At 39.3% G+C, this 20,176-nt stretch overlaps 1 protein-coding gene across 3 annotated transcripts in view; it reads right to left on the bottom strand.

Moving 5' to 3' along the window:
• Nucleotides 1–20,176, bottom strand: part of ARMC8 (armadillo repeat containing 8) — a 102,099-nt gene that overhangs the window by 21,876 nt on the left and 60,047 nt on the right. For all 3 annotated transcript variants that reach the window (XM_007170337.3, XM_007170338.3, XM_057545325.1), the window contains 3 exons: nucleotides 5,481–5,563; nucleotides 5,088–5,169; nucleotides 876–962 (listed from right to left, as the gene is read on the bottom strand). In XM_007170337.3, coding sequence (XP_007170399.2) covers nucleotides 876–962; nucleotides 5,088–5,169; nucleotides 5,481–5,563 — 252 coding nt within the window. The remainder of the gene's footprint in view (nucleotides 1–875; nucleotides 963–5,087; nucleotides 5,170–5,480; nucleotides 5,564–20,176) is intronic.

Below are 20,176 nucleotides of genomic sequence, written 5' to 3'. Positions count from 1 at the left end.
CATCCTCAGCCGAGACCCCCACCACCAGGGCAGAGGAACAGACAGAAGCTCTGGTATCCTATCTCGCCTTCCCCTTCCTTCAGAACAACTGAAGGAAGTTGTTTCTCCCTTTTTGTTCCAAGATTTCTGCTTGCTGAATAATTGTCTCTGAACCTCCACCTTGTTAGTAATGTCTTCCTAACTATCAGTCAAAAGCCTGAAGGTGTTACAATGTAGAAAGACATTCATCAAAATGGGAGGACTAAATGTACTTAATAAAGGATGGTGTCTTAACCTAGTTCACGATTGGGCAGGCCAGGGATATTTTAACACGATAAAACTAAATCAGTAAGGTTCCCCCTCTCCTTTATTAAAGTTTATTTCCATTTCCCTATTATAAAAATAATGCATGCTCAAACAATTTATAAAATGCATAAAAGAAGGGGAAATAAAATCCCCAAATGCAATCCTTCCCTAAACAACTACCATTAACATTAAACATTAAAAAGATTATTTTCCAATGCCAGCAGTTATCTCCTGAAATGACCTGTAATCCTGGTTTAAAGAATTGGGTCTTAATGTATTCATTAGTAAATATAATTTGCAAATAGTCTAATAGTGTAATTATTTCCTACATTTGCAGTTGTAGGCAGTTTAGATTGACTGTAAGCTGTAATATCTTTTAAATACACTTCATATGCCAGGCAGAAAAGGGATAACAGGAAATGATAATCATATTTTTAAATGATTTAATATGCCGCCCCAATCCAAACAATTCAGAAATAGCTTTTAAGCACCAATCCTCAAATTTCAATGTCAACTACTGTGAAAACTATTTAACTAAACTCTAGGTAGGCCGGGCAAAAGTCATCTAGGAAGAGAAAATCAACACTAACCTCTTTGCTTGGAGAAAATTCAAGAAGAAGGTTACATAACATGGAAGACGCTACTACTAGGATTTCATCTGGTGCATTCTGTAAAACCTGTGGAATTAAAAAAAAAGATACTATTAATGGTTTGCAACCATGGGGGTAAGATCACAAGAATAAATGAGAACAAAAACAATGTATCTCTCAACCTGATTTCTCATATTGGAGAGATAGTTAGGAAAGATCCACTTGACATCGAGTGAAACTTTACATAGTGCTGTCATTATGACTGACTAAGGCCCTCACATCTATCTTGCTGGAGGAGAAGCTACAGCCCCACTGCCAGGATGGGGGCTGCTACGTGGAAAAGGAGATAGACACAAGTCAGGGAGCGGGTGCTCTATGTAAAAAGTTTGAAGACCACAGAACTGCTTTGGGGCAAGTTAACCCAATTTACTCCACCATATTCAGGCCACTTATGAAACCACAGAATTGCCCTAGGACCTGAGACTTTCTGATGTCTCTGGAAAGACTTGTTTGACTAGGAACATGGATGGATCAAGCTACTACTCAGGCAGGGCAAGGTGGGAAACTGGTTCTCAGGACTGGAATCACACAGTCCTGGTTCCAACCCTCACTCCTCCACTTACTAGATGTGTGAACTTAAGCACATTTCTTAACCTCTCTGAGCCTTCAAATTGAGGAAAATAACACTTCCTTGATGGGACTACTTAAGATTAAATGTGATTTGGTGAATAATAAGGGAAGCGGCATAGCATGGGAGTTAAGAACACAGAATGCTTGAGTGCAAATTTCAGCTTAACCACTAACTAGGTGTATGAATTCTTTTGTTATGAAATGGGGATAATAATAGTGTCTGCTTCATAGAGTTTATGTGAAAATTAATATATGAAAAGATTTTAGAACAGTAATTGTCACACAGTAATGGTTATATAAATAAGGTTTTAAAAAAGGTAACTTATTGCCATAATTGTTGTTATCAGGCACATAGCAGTTATACAGCAAACTAACTGCCATGGACTCTTACTGAACTCAGAAAACAACACAGCATGATGACAAAGGTTCGTTGCCATTAGCTATGATCAGAACCTCCTCTTTCTAGATTCTGAGAAGGCTTCAGAAACACTACCACGTATATGCAATATCCACTTCAAATAAATCCTTTGCATTTGGAATCAGATCAGGATGAGGCTTATGATCCCAAAAGTAATCCTAGGAGCTCTAGTTACACACATTGGAAATGGATCATCACAAAAAATTCATAGAGTTAAATATATTATCAGCTAAATCAAGTCTGAGGTTCCCAAGTTAAGAACAAGCAAGAATTACAAAATGGAACCAGTTCTCCTAAGATACTGTGTTTTAACTCTTCTGTGAATCATTAGCTAACTGATAAAGATCACATCTCATATACTATGCAGGCTGATCTCTGTGTGTGCCACAACCCACTTTAACACCCTTCCCTTCCTTTGCCATGCCCTTCCTATGTCTCTCAGGTATATACTCCATCCATGCCTTAAGGCTGTCCCATTCCAGAAGCCTCCTTGGAGCCCTTCCAATCAGAAGTCATCCTATCCTCCTGAGTGCCCACTGCTACTGTCTGTGACCTCTCTTAGGGCCCTTACTACTGTTTACTTTCAAATTCTTTGTGCAGCCCTGCCAATCTCTTTTCCTACTAACAAATTTAAGCTTCTTGAAGCTTATAGTCTATAGTCTAATTTATCCTGGCCTGTATCAACTAAATGGCATTGCACAACGTGGGTGCTCAATGAATGCTTCTGAATTAAGAGAAATAATCATTTTCCAAAATTATACTACTTAGAATCATTGACTGAAATAAGTGAGCGCCTATCAAGGCTTTTAAAAAGTTGCTTTGTTTCTGGTCTATGTGCTGGGGAATTTGCAATCATATGAATTCACAGCAGGGTATTTTTGGGGGAGGGGCATTCTGTGTTTTGTTAAGAAGAAAAAAATGACTTTAAAATGTGTAACTTTTAAAAGAAACATTAATAAATGGCTATTACTTGTTTTAAAAGGTTGCTTTGCTTGATATGATTCACTTTTTAAAGTATTATTTATTGTTTTATAGAGATTAATCTGCTTTTATAAGTTTCATTTTCAAATTACATAACAATAATAAATTAAAACAGAAAAGATTCTATGAAATTCTTAAAAGCATTTACTCACTACAGTGTAAGACAAAACATGTGAAATTCAGAAGTTGACATCTAACACTGACCAAATAGAATTTCACCAAAATAAGAACAAAAAATAATCACAAATAAAAGTTTTAGCTAAAATCAAATGTCTACTCTCTTGTGGCTTGCTAACCAACATTTAAAAACATGAAAAAGCAAAAGGGGAAAAAGAATCAATAGACATGCAAACAGCCTCTGAACTAAGAGAAACCTAAAAGTATCTGAAATAAATCATTCATTTACTTCCAGGCTTTTAATACTATACTTTAAATGTGCAACATAGTAGTAGTTTGATAGTAATTATACCCACATGTAACCAAGTGCTCAAAATCCTTTTAGACTGCTCACCAGACCTTTGCCCAGGTAGAACTAGCCAGAAACCACATGTTGCTCCTTTTCTGATTCATATGAGAGAGGGGTACCAAGCCGAGCAATCAGAGAAAATGGCTCCAGAGAAAATATTTGGAAGTTATTTTGGGAAACAGGAGAGCACTTTTAGAAATCTTGAATGGGGACTTCCCTGGTGGTGCAGTGGTTAAGAATCCCCCTGCATTGGCAGGTTCGATCCCTGGTCGAACCAGGGTTCGATCCCTGGTCCAGGAAGATCCCACATGCCGCGGAGCAACTAAGCCCGCAAGCCACAACTACTTAGCCTGTGCTCTAGAGCCCGCAAACCACAACTACTGAGCCCACGTGCCACAACTACTTAGCCTGTGCTCTAGAGCCCGCAAATCACAACTACTGAGCCCACGTGCCACAACTACTTAGCCTGTGCTCTAGAGCCCGCAAATCACAACTACTGAGCCCACGTGCCACAACTACTGAAGCCCATGCGCCTAGAGCCCATGCTCCGCAACAAGAGAAGCCACCACAGTGAGAAGCCTGTGCACCGCAACGAAGAGTAGCCCCCGCTCGCTGCAACTAGAGAAAGCCCATGCACAGCAACGGAGACCCAAAGCAGCCAAAAAAATAAATAAATAAATAAAATATGTTTAAAAAAATTTTTTTGAATGGACAGAATCAATAAATCAAGATTAAGCTGCTATGAAAAAGGTGCAATCTAAGAACAAGCAAGAGTGGCAACAGTAAAATTCCTTTACTAAGCAGAGCGTAATGTTTCTGTTCATGCTATTCCTTTCTGGAAAACCCTCCTGACTTCCTTTTGCATTCAAAGCTACTTTGTAATCTTCCTGCCTGAAGCCTCCCCCAACTATTTCTACCATACTTATGCCTCTACTGTAACCTGAGGCTTTAAGCTGGGGGCAAGAGCTCTGTAGTAAAAATTTTTGGTAGACTTACTGTGCCCAGAGGCTTTCACAGTAGATACTAAAAAGCAAAACAAAAAACCAAAAGCTTAAACAAATAAATCTGTTGATTAAATGCAAGGTGTATAGTTACTTAAAAAAAAGAAAAAAAGATGGTGAGACTAACCATCTTGACCTGTGGTTCTGTACTGTATCAGGGATAACATTATTAGTAGCAACCTGTGCATATTCTAAGTCTCAATTCAGATAACTGTTTGACCTAAACCACCTTTTTTTTTTTTTTTGGCCCTCAAGGAAAGACCTTTAGGTCTTAACAAAGAAGTCATTCTGGAATAGAGAGACAGGAAGTAATAATTGTTTTAAAAAATATCCAGGGATTGCCAAAAGACTAAGAACAGGTTATATCTGTAAATGGCTGATTCCTTTCTTTTTTATAACTAAAAATTACAAAGATGACTCTGGATATAAGTCTAAAGTGTAATACTAGACACACAGGGAGATCAGATGAGTAACTAGAGTTTCATTTAATGAAAGAAAGCCAGGCATGTACTTCCCCTGTCACACATGAGATGCTGACCTCAGAAACACATTCTGCATGTTCTAAAGAGGCTTAGAACATCAGATCTGAGGAGATAAATGTTCAAAACGCTTAAACATAAAAATCAGATACACTCCTAGACCAGAGAGTGCAGTCAGCTACCTCGCTCACTAAAGGCTCGGTGGGAATAGGTGTGGACTTGCTGCTTTCTTCTTACCTTCATTAAAGGTTTCCACACGGCGTGATCCTGGAAACTGGTTCGAAGCTGCTGCACAGATCTAGATAAACTGTGCAAACATCTACAAAGAATAATCAAAATTAGCTTCACAAGAAGCCGACACTTTTACTTTTCAAACACACTGCTTGGCATTGTACAATTACTAATATACACTTCAAGTTTATCTACAGACATCATTAATTCAACTACTTCAGGACTTCACAGGCTTTTCAGGCTAGCTTCTCTGTTAAATAGTGTTACGTACTGTATGAATTCACCTGAGAATACTTTCAAGTAACATTTGGATTCTGTGCTTACTCGGTGAAGGTCCGGAAAGGAAACAGGTTAAACACACGGCAAAGGATTTTTATTCAGGCCATTTAAAGCTCATACCTGACGGCAGCTAACCGCACCTTGACACTAGACTCAGACAAGCCAGTCACAATTCGGTCCATCATATTTTCAGTCTCAATGATCTGGAGAAAAAGGTTAATGCTGCATAAATAACAACACGAAGATGACAAACTTCACTGCTTGTAAATGCAAGTATGTTAATGTCCATTTTAAGTTAATGTTTTCAGCAAGAGTTTTTGCCTCTGGAACAATCATTTTGCAGTGGGGGCAGGCAGCTCATCAGAAAGGTAGGGCTACCCCACCAAGGACCTGCCAGACTGAATGACAGGCTTATGGGCAGATTATGTTTCTTCATTTATTTTTAAAGACACTTAAAACAATAATTACATGTGATAAATATTGCAGAGGTGTTGCATAAACAGTATTGAGAAAAAGCAAGATATTACTGAACTAACATTGGGCAGGTTCCTGCCAGAGTTTCTCCTGCCAGAGTGAGTCTCTTGAAAAATCACGGTCCACATTCAGCCCTTATGAAAAGAAATCTGTGGGTTTCTGACAGAGCCACCCTGTGGCTACTTTCTTACCAAGCAAATGGAAATTAAGCTAAATATTTAGAAAAGTAATCCTTGCCAAACTTCACTGTAGCACCAAGTCCTGCTACATGTAATCATTACAATCATGAAGCTTTATTTTTTTTTTTAATTTAAAAACAAGATAGCCTACGATTTTCCTTCATTAAACAATGCACAGATACAAAATAGCGTGCGGAAGAAATTAAGGTTAATTTGTGTGGTCCTATGGAAAAACAGCATATTAAGAAAAAATGCTAATGCTATCAAAACACAAATATTAACAAAAACAACTATTATTTGTTGAGTACTTCGATGTGCCAGGCATTGTGCTAATAAGCATGTTACATTATGTGACTTAAGCCTTTTGTAGGCATGATTATTCCCCATCAGCACATTAGGAAATTGAAGATTCTAGATAATCCAGAGTTTGCTTAGGATCACGGAGCTGAGACAGGAATCCAGGCATCTGACTCTGGCGTCCTTGTGCTCAGCCACGCTTGTAAGTAACACCGCCCTGGTTAGAGTAGTCCCGTGCTCCTCAGGTAGCTCCCAGTGTGGGCAACACATTAACGGGAGTCATTACTTTCACCTGGGAGAACACCTGGTTGGGGGAACATGTAGGAAGATCGCCTGTGGAGTTTAACAAAGTCCCAGGCCAATTAAATCAGACTCTCTGTGGCGGGGCTTAGGCACCTGTATTTTTTTAAAAAGCTCCTCAGTTAGAGTCCAGTGTGCAGCCAAGGTTGAGGGTCACTGACCTAGACTAAAATGAGAGGAGTTAAAGGCTGACCTCAGAACAGGAGAGGGTGGGAAATCTCAGGATGTTCCAGCCGAATGGCAAGAGAAGAAAATAGAGTTGAAATGAACAGAGCCTGGGAGAAGATTACCAACGATTAAGAACAGGGAACCACACTGCAGTTGTAGGGTAGGAGGAATGGTCACTTTTTAAAAACATCGTGATTTGCAGGTTCCGAGGTGGCTGAAGAAAACTTACATATTGATCTATTTCTCACTCCGGACCAAACCTAATCTCACCGTTACCCTTACGCACATCCACCCTCTGTCCTCATTGTCACTTCCAGCCCCGGAACGTCTGCCTATCTATCGGACCCTCATGTACCTTTCTTTCTCACCTGGATGCCCTGCTCAGATACTCCACATATTAGATTCCTTTCCACTGTCCTCCCACAGCTCATTCCTGCTTCAGATCCCAAACTGCTGGTATTACAGTAGAAAACCCACCAAACCCGGCTGCCTGGTCTCTCAGGGTACGCCATCCTCCCTCAGTGGGGTCCTCACTGAGGGCCCACCAGCCTTGCACTCCCCTGCAGGAGACTCCCACACTCCTTAGGATGTTTACCTCCTACCTCTAACGCTTCCTACCTCCCTCACACCCTCAGTCCCTCTGCGCTCACCTCATTTTTGCAGGGGCATTGCTTTCTTTCTGGGACACAAGTTGCCTCAACTTCCCCCTTCTCATTAACGAGTCTCCATACTCCTTCACTCCTGTACTGTTGAAGCCGGGTACTTACAGCTCAAAGCCCTGCCCCCTTCCCCACCCCTCTTTCTTGCATCTTTACTCTGCCCCATGCCACTGGATCCTCTTCCCTTTCCCACTCCTATTGAAAAGACATAAGTGCCCAAACATTAACCTCTTTAAGCTACAGACCTCTCACCCCTTCCCTTCCTTAAATGGACATGTGTCCCAAAGCTCTGTTCATCCTTACTCTACTTAAATGACACTGCTGTGACTTCAAAATCAGCTTGATATGGGTAATTCTCTTTCCTGACCTCTAGTTTCATATTTCCAAGTGCCTGCTAAACACAAACATAAGTTCCACAACATTTGGTGGAATGTCTAACTCATTATGTCCCACGCTGAGTTTATCTTCCCTCCCTAAGCCTGCTCTTTCTCTACATCTGTCTGTCTGTCACTCTAATAGTGTTATTATTCTCCCAGTCACCCAGGCACTACATTTGTGTCAATTTTGACTCCATCTCTTCCTGAATACCCAATCAAGTGATTTTGCACTGTACACCTTATATTCATTTCCCTACTAGTCTCACTCCAATAAACTAGTTAGGACCTTATTACTATTTGTTTGGGATTATAGTGTTTTCCAAGTTATCTAATCTTTTGTGCTACAGCAACTGTCAAAGACTGGTTGACTGACAGGTTACTTCAATCAAGGACTAGCCACTGTTCTTGAAAAAGACAAGCCCAAACCAGGACCTTTAGCATGGGATGGAAATTAAAACTTGGGGCAAAAGTCTCAGGCACTGGATAGCTAGATGCAGAAGTCTGAAAGCTCCTTCCCAGTGGCTTGGGAAATAAATTTTACTTGAGAATAAGAAGGGATAACTTGGGAGAAACAGCTGCCCGTACTGAGTGTAATTACATTATCAGAAAATAAAGCGATGGGGGCTGGGGCAGAGACAGGGACACATGAATACTCTCCAAGAACTGAGAAATACTATTAGACTGGCTCCTGGTGCTTAAGAAACCTGGGCATGGGAAAGACTTGAAAGAGACTTCTGGATAATATTGACCGGCCACATCTAACCAAAGATGTAAATCTGCCAAGGCACAGGACAGGTGTAGCAATCATGTAGGCATATAGACTCGCTCTATGCTTCTGAGCAACTCAATTGACCTCTCTGGGCCTTCAGTAAAATGAGAGGATAGAGCAATGATTATTTTACCTCCAATTCTTTGCAGTCAGGTAAATAAAAATTGAGTTAGTCTGTTTGGGCAAAACTATCATGTTCAGAAGTGACATGGGAAGCAAGGTTGGTTAGAATAGACTGGAGATAGTGCAGGACAGGGGGACGAAATCAGGGAGTAGGCAAGGAAGGGCAAACAGGGCACAGCTCCCATTTACATACCCGCATTTACCTATCCAGCAAACATCTGAGTGTCCACTGAGTGCTAGGCATGGTTTTAAAACTGGAAGATACAATGCGGGAGACAGAGCCCTTGTTCCCATCAAACTTACAGTGTTGAACAAGCAAGTGCAATTAACTGTTCAAGTGCTATGCCACTTGAATCTATGTCAGCAAGAGCTGACACAGGCCATGGGGCTTAAGGCAAACAGAGTGAAATAAGCACAAAGGGTAAGTAGGAAAAACATCCATTCTCAAGAATGGGAGTTTTACTATAGGCTGGCAAGTGGCCATTAATGACCTTACCAGAGAATGTTCTGGCTCAGGCCAGAGGACACTGGAGAACTATGTTAGTGGCCAGTCACTGCAACGTAGAGTGGAGCTTTGAGCTTTCTCTCAAGTTTCTTGGGGGTGTGGTGGCTGACACTTTGGGCTGGAGGAAGGCTGTAAGGTGGCTGGAGAACTTTTCTCCTGATTTAGGATATAAAACAGTAGGGCTATCTGGAAGTACTACAGGTCACAGTCTATCAAAATATCTGCAGGAGGAGGCCCAGATTTGCAACTAAATTCGTCATGGAGGAACTTCAGTAACGCTACTAGGTTTCCAGAAAGCACACTAATTGAGTGTCTGATCTACTTTCTCCATCAAGATATCAGTCAGGGGGCTTCCCTGGTGGCGCAGGGGTTGAGAATCTGCCTGCCAATGCAGGGGATACGGGTTCGAGCCCTGCTCTGGGAAGATCCCACATGCCGCGGGGCGACTAGGCCTGTGGGCCGCAATTGCTGAGCCTGCACGTCTGGAGCCTGTGCTCCGCAGCGGGAGGCCGCGGCGGTGAGAGGCCCGCGCACCGCGATGAAGAGTGGCCCCCGCTTGCCGCAGCTAGAGAAAGCCCTCGCGCGGAAACGAAGAGGCAACACAGCCATAAATAAATAAATAAATAAATAAAATTGAAAAAAAAAAGATATCAGTCAGGGAGCAAGTGGGTGAAAATGATGCAAAATCAGAACGTGAAATGAATCTAGGATTCTAATCCAGAAGAGTATCCTAAGAGGCTATGTGAAGGAGCAACATGATCTAACCGCAACTGTAGCCTTGAGGCTACTGAGAGTGCCTGTGCAGGGATAAAAGGAGAATTATAGTGAGTACACTAACCAAAATGAGGATAAAAATGTGATTAGGAGGTAGGGAAAGGTTTGGAATCAAATCCACAGAAAAAATTTTCAGGTCAGCTGGGAAGGAATTGGCAGTGGACGCTGCCATAGCCCTCTGACCCACATGAAGGTCTAACAGAGCACTAGATAGCTTCTCAGATCTGGGGTTGGAAAGCCAAGTACAATAAAACACATTTTCAACGACCCCAGTACCGTGCTGTAAAGCCTTGATAATAATGGACAGCCAAGTCCTAGCCCCTGCAAAGGATCTTTAGGTCTTTCCAGGATATAAGAGCAATGCCAAGTGGGGCTTGAAGTTGTTGTGCCTCATGATTCTTGCTGGAGATTCCTCAGCCATAGCTCAGCAAATATGCCCTGCGGTATAGCTTGTTGAATCTGCTATAAAAGAGAGAGACAGAGACAGAGAGAGATACACAGACACTGTGCCTGCCCGGGAGGAATATCAGTAGTGGACTGAATCCTCAGAGTGGAGGAGCCATCTCTCTATCTCTGCTCTTTTAGGGGACTGGTTTGTACATTTAACTATAGAATTAAATCACATAAAATATGCTGTACCCTAAACTGACGACACTTTAGGTCAATGGACTAGGTGCTGTGTACCTCTCTGCTGGTGTCTTCGTAACTACATGCTTTTGCTAAGCTTTCTGTCTCTGACATTGCAGCTCTTGTAGGAGTAGATGAAGATCTACTGGAACAGCATCTGAGGCCCCTGTCTTGGGACAGGAGATCCCTACAGCCTGGGGGAGAGAAGGGTAGTCAGCCTAGAGGGTCATAGGGAAAATGCAGAACCCAGATAATCCTAAGGCAGAGGTTCATGGCACACATGGGAATGTTAACAAGATAAAGGTGGCCTTCGCTTAAAAGGGAATTCCCTAGCCCTCCATGAGCACTAGTGGATCCATAATTAACTTGTGGCCAAGTCATACACCATCTCTTCCTCAGAAAACTGAAGAAATGAAGGATTACAGAGTTGAAACAAACAAACAAACAAACAAACAAACAAACAAAAAGACAAGACACGGCTATTCTTCCAGCAAGACCCAGGATGAAGAATTTTCCAGGTACTACAAACTTCAGAGTGGACTCTGAACTGTGATGAAACCAGATCAAGCAGAAGATGTGGAAACTAAAACCAGGCAGATTCTTAGTGGTGTCACCGAACTTCTCAGACAACTCAAAGCAGGTGGGCTCGGAGTCAAGGGAGCTGGATTTTCTTAATGTCAATTACTTATGCTAATGTGCACAATGGCCAGGCAAACACAATTTAATTCCAAAGGGGCTTTTGTGAAAGGTTCCTAGAAAGAGTTCCAACAGAGGATAACACGACAGAACTCTCCAGAAAGAGTGAAGACCTGGAATCAAACTTTGTAAGTCAGGAGAGGCAGCCATCTAAGATCTAAGATGATAAGGTACCAAATCCAGAAAGTCTAGTTAAAGCAGCAAGGACTAAGCAGCCAAGCAGAGTGTAGCACAAGGAGGTCAGGAAGAAAGAGTAGGTGTGGCAAGGAAAAAGGATCTACAAGAGCCCTGAACCTGTTAGGTGTAGATGGCAATGCTTCAGTTTCATAAGTGTCAATGTAGATGGGTCTCAGGGCACACACTTGAGTCTTTCTTACTTGGGGCCACTTACTTAAGGTCCAGCCCCTCATCTAACTTATCTTTTTTAAAGACGAGCCCTATGAACACAAGATCGGATGACAGTGCAGTCGACTGGCTTTGGAAATGAGGTAGAGGCTGGGAGGAAGGAGAAGGGTTAAGAGATAACAAAGTAAACACTAGAGTGAGATAAACACATACAGCCAGCTGATCTGGTTGACTGAGTAGCACTGGTAAGGTACTGGGGAGGGATCTATTCCTAAAAATGGAAAACCACCTTTCCTAGGTTTTAGGATGTGACCATTCTGATTTTGCCACAGAATACTTAAGGATATGCTGCCATGCATATCATGGAAATGCTTGAGCACTTAATATTTATAATTCCTGAGTACATCCTCATGCCATGTCCCCTTTATTAAAACAAAGCAAAACAAAAATCCCGAAGAGCACATGGCCTTTCATGAATCAAGCAAGGGCAGCTGCAGTGCTTGCTCCTAAACAAGTTCAACTGGGAAACCAATCCTCTTTCTGCATTCTTCTGCATGGTGTTAATGGCAGCAGATACAACTCTCTGAAAGAACTAAATGCATTTACGGCTGTTAATTTTTAGTTGAATAATGTTAAAATCTACAGAGGTCTTAGAAATAAACTCATCCAACTTCTTTAGTTGACAATGAGGTCTTTGAAATTCAGAAAGATTAAGTCACTGGTCCAGGTTCTCTAGGCAAATCTGAGGCAGAGCTGGGGCTCCACCCGGTTTTCTTACTTCCAGTGTGAGGTCCTTTCTACTCACTGCGCTTAAGGATAAGATTTTTGCTTAGCCTTAGTAACTAAGTTGAGGGCTGAATTTGAAAATGAAGAAAGAAGAGAACTTAAAAAGTCAGCAGTGCTGTGCGAACTACATATTATATACTGACATCCTAGGCCAAAAAAGATCAGCATATATTGTAAAAGGCAAGAGAGGTCACCATTAATAAACTGGACTGACAAGGGAAAAAGAAAAGGTACAACTCACAGGACTTACAAGAGAGAAAAATGACAAATCAACCATTCAGCTTGGGTTGGAGTATAAACGCCAAAGGTCAGAGAGGATGCAAGTCAATGAAGAAAAGTTAAGAAAACACTGTGAAGAAACCACCAGAGTGAGTTCCACTGACTTTTAAATTCAATTCCCTTATAATCTGATCTCCATTCTAAAATCAGGATCTAGCTTCAGCGATACCAGCTAAATAGAACTAATATTCTACTGTTCTCAGGCCACAAGCCCCATCTGCTCTGGATGAGAACTGCAGGTTTTCCCAACCACAGCCTATCCTATGTCGTATCTTTGCCACTGCTCCAATTTAAGATTTTCTGACATTTTCCTCTAGCAAATATTTAAAAAATAGAGGGTAGTTTTTACCAGAGGCTCTTTTTTTTTTTTTTTTCCTAGAAGATCACAGCTTCTCTTAGGACAGATCACTGATCAAAACATTATATTCTAGAGTCTCAGTAAACATTTTACAAAGCATTTCTTCCCTTCTCTCAGTCTTTTATAGCTCTTTATACCCACATTCATACCAGACTTCTCTAACTCCACAATCTTGGGAGACAGGGGGTTGGGAGAAATACTGGGTTGGCCCAAAACTTCGTTTGGATTTTTCTGTAACATCTTAGCCAGAGAAATTGAAAAACAAAACATCGTAAGAGTTGATCTGCAGGGTCTCCTTTTGGTCCTTTCTCTTGAAGGCACTGAACTAAATTAACACCTAAGCTCTCCTGCAGGTCTAAGCCTCGGAGCAGTATCACCTCACTTTAGGAGTGGAGGACAAAGGGGAGGGGGTTCTTAGGGTGGGCCTGTTTTTAAGCTTCTATATTTCATTCTTGCTTTTAAGCCTCTTTAAGTGGTATTTTGTAATTTCTACCTCAGGACCTTTTTTACCTTCTTAATAGCTGGGAAACTTCATTTATGTTAAATGCTTAGAAGAAAAACTCAAAGTTCTAAACTTTTCTACACTTTAGGGAAAAGTGGGAGAACTCTCTTGGCCCAACCTGTCCTTCTCCTAAAACCAAAAATATAAACACAGTGTGTGAGAAATACTTATAATGTCTAAAAATAAATCAACACTTCCTCTATCAAAAAAATATTTCTCTACACATAAGAGTTCAATTTTTAAAGTTCAACCATTAGCTTTATGGCAGAATGGAACCTAAACAGCTGCTGATTTACACTTTTATTTTAGCACATAAATAAAACCATTATAAGTGACTATTCAAACAACAGAACTAGAAACTTCCCTTCCATCTCTTACTGTTTGCCAGGGATCTGAATGATGCACTGCCCTAAGAACTGTGCAACACGACGGCCCCGCTCAGCCCCTACTCTACACAAAGCTGTGCACGCCACAGCTTTGTGTAAGACCTGTAGTCTTAATTATCCTACAGGTTGGCTGGCTGAATTCTAATGTCCAGACATACACAATTTACTCAATAAATACAAGCATAGTATCTACCAAGTACTGCTTTTATGGAGCTTACATTCCAGTTATGAACATTACAGCTTGATAAGAGATAACTACTAAAAGAAGATTTCAAAATGCTGCCTCAAGTTTAAATCTACTCCATAAGGAAGCTGTGTACAAAATAAAATTCTGAAATGACATCATTAACTCTGGATGCTTCCTTTCCAGAACATTAATTTACAGTGTAATCATGTCAAGATAGTGGCCTTAGAAAAACATTTCCAATTATGCAGAAGGAAGACAGATACGGAGATCTTTCATTCCTTAATACCTTGGAAGGAAAAGGTGAGAATGCTTTTAAGTAAACTTCTTTATAGTATATAAATGGACTTCAATTACAGCCTTATTTTAATCATATTTGGGTGGATCACGGCAAAACTGGCTTTCAATGCAGATGAGACTTTTTATACACACCCAAGGCCCTGGAATTACTACACAGCAATTTAGTGTCTCATTCCTTAGTTGCTTTAAATTGTAAGCTCCCACAAGTACACACTAGTTTTCTGCTTCATTCCTGGGCACAAAGGAGGAGGTGTATCATAAATGCCAGATGAATAAATGGACATGATTAAAGCATCTCATTATCCACTTTGTACCAAAAACTGTGTGAGAGAAAAGACACATTTTCTGAATCTGATGCTTTGCAAACACTTAATACAAACTATTAAGTTTTCTGAATTCATAGCACTACTTCAGACTATCACACATTCTCCAGTGACACTTCTTGCCATTTCATATCATAATTTGGTTCTAGTAATGGCATTTAATTCTACATGAGTAAAGTAATGAAGTGGTTAACAGCATAGGCTTTGGAGTCAGAGAGACTGGGATACGATGCAGGGGCTATCACTTATTAGCTGGGTGGTCTTGGTCAAATCACTTGTTTCCTGATCTGCAACAGCTATCTTACAAGGTTGTGTAAGGTTTAAGGGAGATAATGTGCTAACGCTGATTATCAGCACAGTGCCCAGCACACAGTAAGTGCTCAATAAATGGTAGTTCTGTTAAATTTGGTTTCCCAAACAGATTATCTCTTGATGTAAATACCTAAATTACATGCCTTTTACATGCCCCCATACCACCTAACACAAGGCTTTGTATATAGCAAAGGCTGAATGGATATTTGCTTAATAAGGGAACTGGATCTTAATTTTTCTCACTGGCATGGTGAAAAATCTTATTCTGGCAACTCTGCTAATCAATACACAGAATCTAAGGTTTCCTACCATAACCAAAAGCCATAGTTATTACCCAGTTTGTCTGGGTTCTGTCACATGCCAAAATCATTCAAACAAGGGAATCGGCATATAGGAAAGAATCCAGTGACAGTGTTACACTGTCAACACTTGATAATGCCTCTCTTTCAGGAAGTCAGACAACTCATCTGCGCGCCCCACCCCCGATCCTGGGCTTTAGTAGGGTCCCATTTCTTTCTATAGTTCAGTACAAAGAGGCAAATGGGAAATGCAGTTTTTCATCAAACTGGTTTATGGTCGTTTCTGTTTAAGCTATGCAGTTTTCGCACAGGGTGGGCAAAGTTTTTCTGCAAAGGGCCAGATGGTAAATATTTTAGGCTTTGTGGGCCTTGTGATTGTGCAGCCAACATCTCAACCTGCCACTGTAGTGCAAAACAGACACAGGCAACACATAAACAAATCAACATGGCTATATTCCAATAAAACTTGATAGACATTTTGTCAATTATACCTCAATAAAGCTGAAAAAAGATAAAGAGAGAAAAACTTTATGGACACAAATTTGAATTTAATTTACTTTTCATATGTCAGGAAATATTCTTCTTCTTTCGGTTTTCTTCCTCCAACCATTTAAAAATGCAAAATCCATTTTTAGCTCACACGCTACAGGATAATTACATAGGTAATAAGTACCCACAGGATATAGTTTGCTGAATCCTGTGCTAGCATTTTAATCACAGGAAAGAGTGTAGCACTCGTTCTGGTTCTTCATCACAAACTCAATCTTCTCAAGGTCCACAACTCCACAAATTTTATCATCCCAAACATTTCATTCATTTCCAGACAGAAAATTCTTGAAAATCCAACTAAGTCACTAATTTTAGTTCTATAGATCTAATATAGACCATATTTTAGCTCATTTCTTGGTTTATAATCACCTGTCTTAGATTGTAAATAACTAATGAAACAATCAATCTGTACTTCCTATTTTAAAAAAAGAACAAGAAGTATAATTCAATGATTTATGCAACTACAATACCACAAATAACAGTAAAACACTCAATTTTATGTCTCCATTTAATGAAACTCTGAAATATAAGTTCATTACTTGATTTTATAAATACCTCTATTCTGTATATAGCATTATCACTCCCAGGTTTGCTTCTTTCAGTATGCTGAAGGCCAAGGGTCTCAATACTGTGGGCAAGTGGCAAAACCTGGTCCTGTCATGGTGAACTCTTTAAAAATACTTACCATCATGAATCAATGTTGCAGAGTTCATTTAAAATTCTTTGGTAGATTAGCTTTCAGACGATAACTAACAGTTTAACCACAGATTAAGTCAAGGAATTCTGAATTCTGAATGAATTTGTTGTTATTCAGTAGCAGAACCAAGTCCTGAAGGGTGCTACTTCTGTGGTACCGTTGAAAACCTTCAAAATGTTCAAGGCATTTGTTTCAACATGTAGACTAAGGCTCAGAAAGAATTTTTTGCATCTGCCTGATTTCACGGCAGAGACAAATACAGAATTTTGACAGTGTACCTTTTAAATGATCATTTAGAATTACTGAACTTCACAAAATGTTTTAAACTATAAATTCAGGGTACAATTATACTGTTACAGAGAAGACCAACTAGTAATAAAAATCAAGCTATAACAAATGATTAAAATGTTCAAAGTGAAGTGCTTATCAAGTTTTTGAGATAGCGGAAAGATATTAAGAAAAACTGACCTAAATTTACAAATATACTTTAAAATCGTGTAACTTCTAAAACACAGATTTACATTTGTTCAAAATTTGAACACATGTATTTGAGATATGGTTTCATATGAATTATGACCCTTTGGAGAAATGACATCTATGGCAACCACAGACAGTAATAAGTAATACTTAAACAACATTAGACAGAATTTGGCCTCCTTACTTTTCTCAAGACATCTACTACTTATGATACTAACAAATTATTGATTTATATTGTATATTCTATTTAACTCCAAGAAAAGCAATATTATATTTGGTGCTTCAGAGGGTATGCTACAGCAACAAAGAGTTTTGAAAACAAGTATTTTAAATATATTTAAAAATATAATTATAAGAGTAAGAAGACATCTTGTCATTTTAATAAGAGATAAACTAAAAAAAAGAGCTCATGCTTCTGAAGTATAAATATTCTTTCTACTAGAAGGAATAACTAGTAGTCTTGGAAATTTATAGCATAAAATCACTGTTTTCACTGTAAACCGTCTTTATTTATGCCCCAACACTGTTCAGCTTTCCTCCCAATACTTAAAAATATATATTTATTTTTAATCTTCCAATGAAGTTATTTAAGATAGTCTAATAAATGCTTCGATTTACTGAGCACCTACAGGCACCATGCTAAACATTTTAAATACATTAGAGCTCATCCTCACAATGTCCCTGTAGATACAATTTCCTTTGCTAGGAAAAAGAGAGCAGAAAAATTCTCATTCTTCTTTGTTTTCCTTTTCTTTTCTTATTTTTTTCTCCCTGTACTTCTCAAAAAAATTGTCCAGGAAAAAACAATTGTTCAGTTTAAAAAGAAAAAAACATCTCACGCTTTGCTACCTTCTTCACACACGTCATGTACAAACCACTGTGACTGTTCCACAGGCATCCCCCGCCCCCGCCAAGGAGTAAAACTTTTAAGATTTTATGTTATCAATTCTTGAAGATATAAAGGAAAAGGCATTTAGAAAACATTAAAATATTAAATTATTAATTTCCAAATTGATTCAAGGACTGCTCCATTGATATCACCATGTCCATTTTAATTGGTTCCAAATAATTCTTTGAGCCCCTAGCAAATTCTTACTGGCCATTCCTTACTTTCCTCTGACTTACTGAGGTTTTATTATAAATGCTGAGTATTAAGGCTGTGTCTTTATTCCTCTTTATCTCACCTTACTGTTTTCCCCCTCACTCCACCGACCTGACATTGTTTATATAATGTAGGCAGTTCAATCAATCTACGTAGAATTGAATTAAATTACTGACCTTCACTAATTATGATTTTCATAAAACTCTGGCATTCATTAATTGAGAATATTTTATGCAGGTGTATATCACTTTATAGAATAGGTTGATTCCTGACAGTCGGCCTAATTTCTATAAACCAAATCATACTTTTATCCCTAGAGGAAAAAAACTGGTCCAGATTCACACTTGTGAATGCTATAAATTTTTAAAAATCATACATTTGAAAAGGAAAAAAACTAAGAAATAATGGTAAAAATTATTTCAAAATTAAACAAGTACCATACCATAAAACATATTCTCTTTGACTTACATCAAAGAAGTAGAAGACACGCCCTTGGTATTGTATGCCTCTTGAAAATGGGAATTTCCTACATTTTCTCTATGCTAAGTATAGTGAAACTCCTTGCCTATGTGATCAGATGTAGGTTTCCTCTATTTTAAATCTCCTCTCTTCACATACCCGTAAAATTGCTAGCAAAGTTATGAAAGTTCTTAATGCAGAGAGGCCCATATATAACACAATTAATAGTGCTTAACAATGCAATTTTGCAATAGTTCAAATATGCATTTGTCCATTCATCCATTCATTCTTCAAATATTGGTAAGTGCCAACTATGCACCCCATAGTATTGTAGGTGCTGGGAATACAGTGAGGAACAAAATACAAAAAAATCCCTGCCCTCATGGAGCTTACATTCTAGTTCCTCAAAAGGGATCTCCAGCTAAAATGTAAGTACTCAAAATCAAAGAGCAAAGCTTTCTGAAAAGCTCCATTAGTCAGATATCTCAAAGGAGCAAAGGCTACAATAAGTACTACATTTACATTTGTAATATGTTTTATTTTTATCAAAAATAAAAATAACATCCTGTTAAGTTTATTAATTTCCTTGAATTTTAATTTATATTTAAAATTTCTAATTTTCCTCAATTTACACTTCCTAGCTATTTCTGATAAATTCTGCAAGCTCCTTGAAGAAAGTAAAAGAGAGACCATCCTTTTAAATTTCCAACCTAATTGATGATCAACAGGTACCAATCAAGCGATGGTCTTCAAAAAAGCAATTCTTTGTTATAAAACAATGGGCCTCACAATTATAGGCCTGCTGTAATTTGCCACTGCTGCCTCTGCATGACTTAGCCAACTGACTGGGGTTTTGATTGAGATGCCAGTACTTAAAATAATTTGTTAGTTGTCTTAACTCCTTTGTTACTGTCCCATTAACTGAACTCATGCTTCTCAGTCAGCATTACTATGTGGTAAAGACTACCATTAGAAACTATAGACTTTCCCTGCGGCAGAGATTACAGCTAATTTTTACCTGGCATTTCTGTCAGTGCAGTTACTGCTAATGTGCTCTGGACCCTTCTTTCACCAAGCTCTTAACTCCTGCTCTGCCCTTGCTTTCCCTAACCAAAATCCTTGAATTATTCTAAGTTTAATATGGCCAGGCCACATCTGTTGTCAAGGTGAGTGGTCCTTCATCTTTTCTTGGGCTTCTTCTCCCTTTTCATGTCACAGCCAATAGTAATGTTCTCCACTTTCACTGCAGGACTCTTTCCACCCTTTCACTGACAGGACACCACAGGAAATCAGGAAATTTGTACCTATGCCACAGAGTGATAAAGGATGCCAAGCTAGGAATTAGGAGACCAACTTTGCTCTGCACAGAAGGATACAGAAAGATCCAGGTGTATTAAAGGAAATATCACTCTATGATTTCCGCATTTTCATTTCTATATTTATCTCTCTGTATCCACTTAACAATATTTATTGAGTGCTTATTAGGTTCCAGGGACTGTTTGTTATACAG

The sequence above is a fragment of the Balaenoptera acutorostrata genome, chromosome 4, assembly GCF_949987535.1.
Source record: "Balaenoptera acutorostrata chromosome 4, mBalAcu1.1, whole genome shotgun sequence".
NCBI classification, from domain to species: domain Eukaryota; kingdom Metazoa; phylum Chordata; class Mammalia; order Artiodactyla; family Balaenopteridae; genus Balaenoptera; species Balaenoptera acutorostrata.
This window is presented reverse-complemented; position numbering and strand designations above follow the sequence as displayed.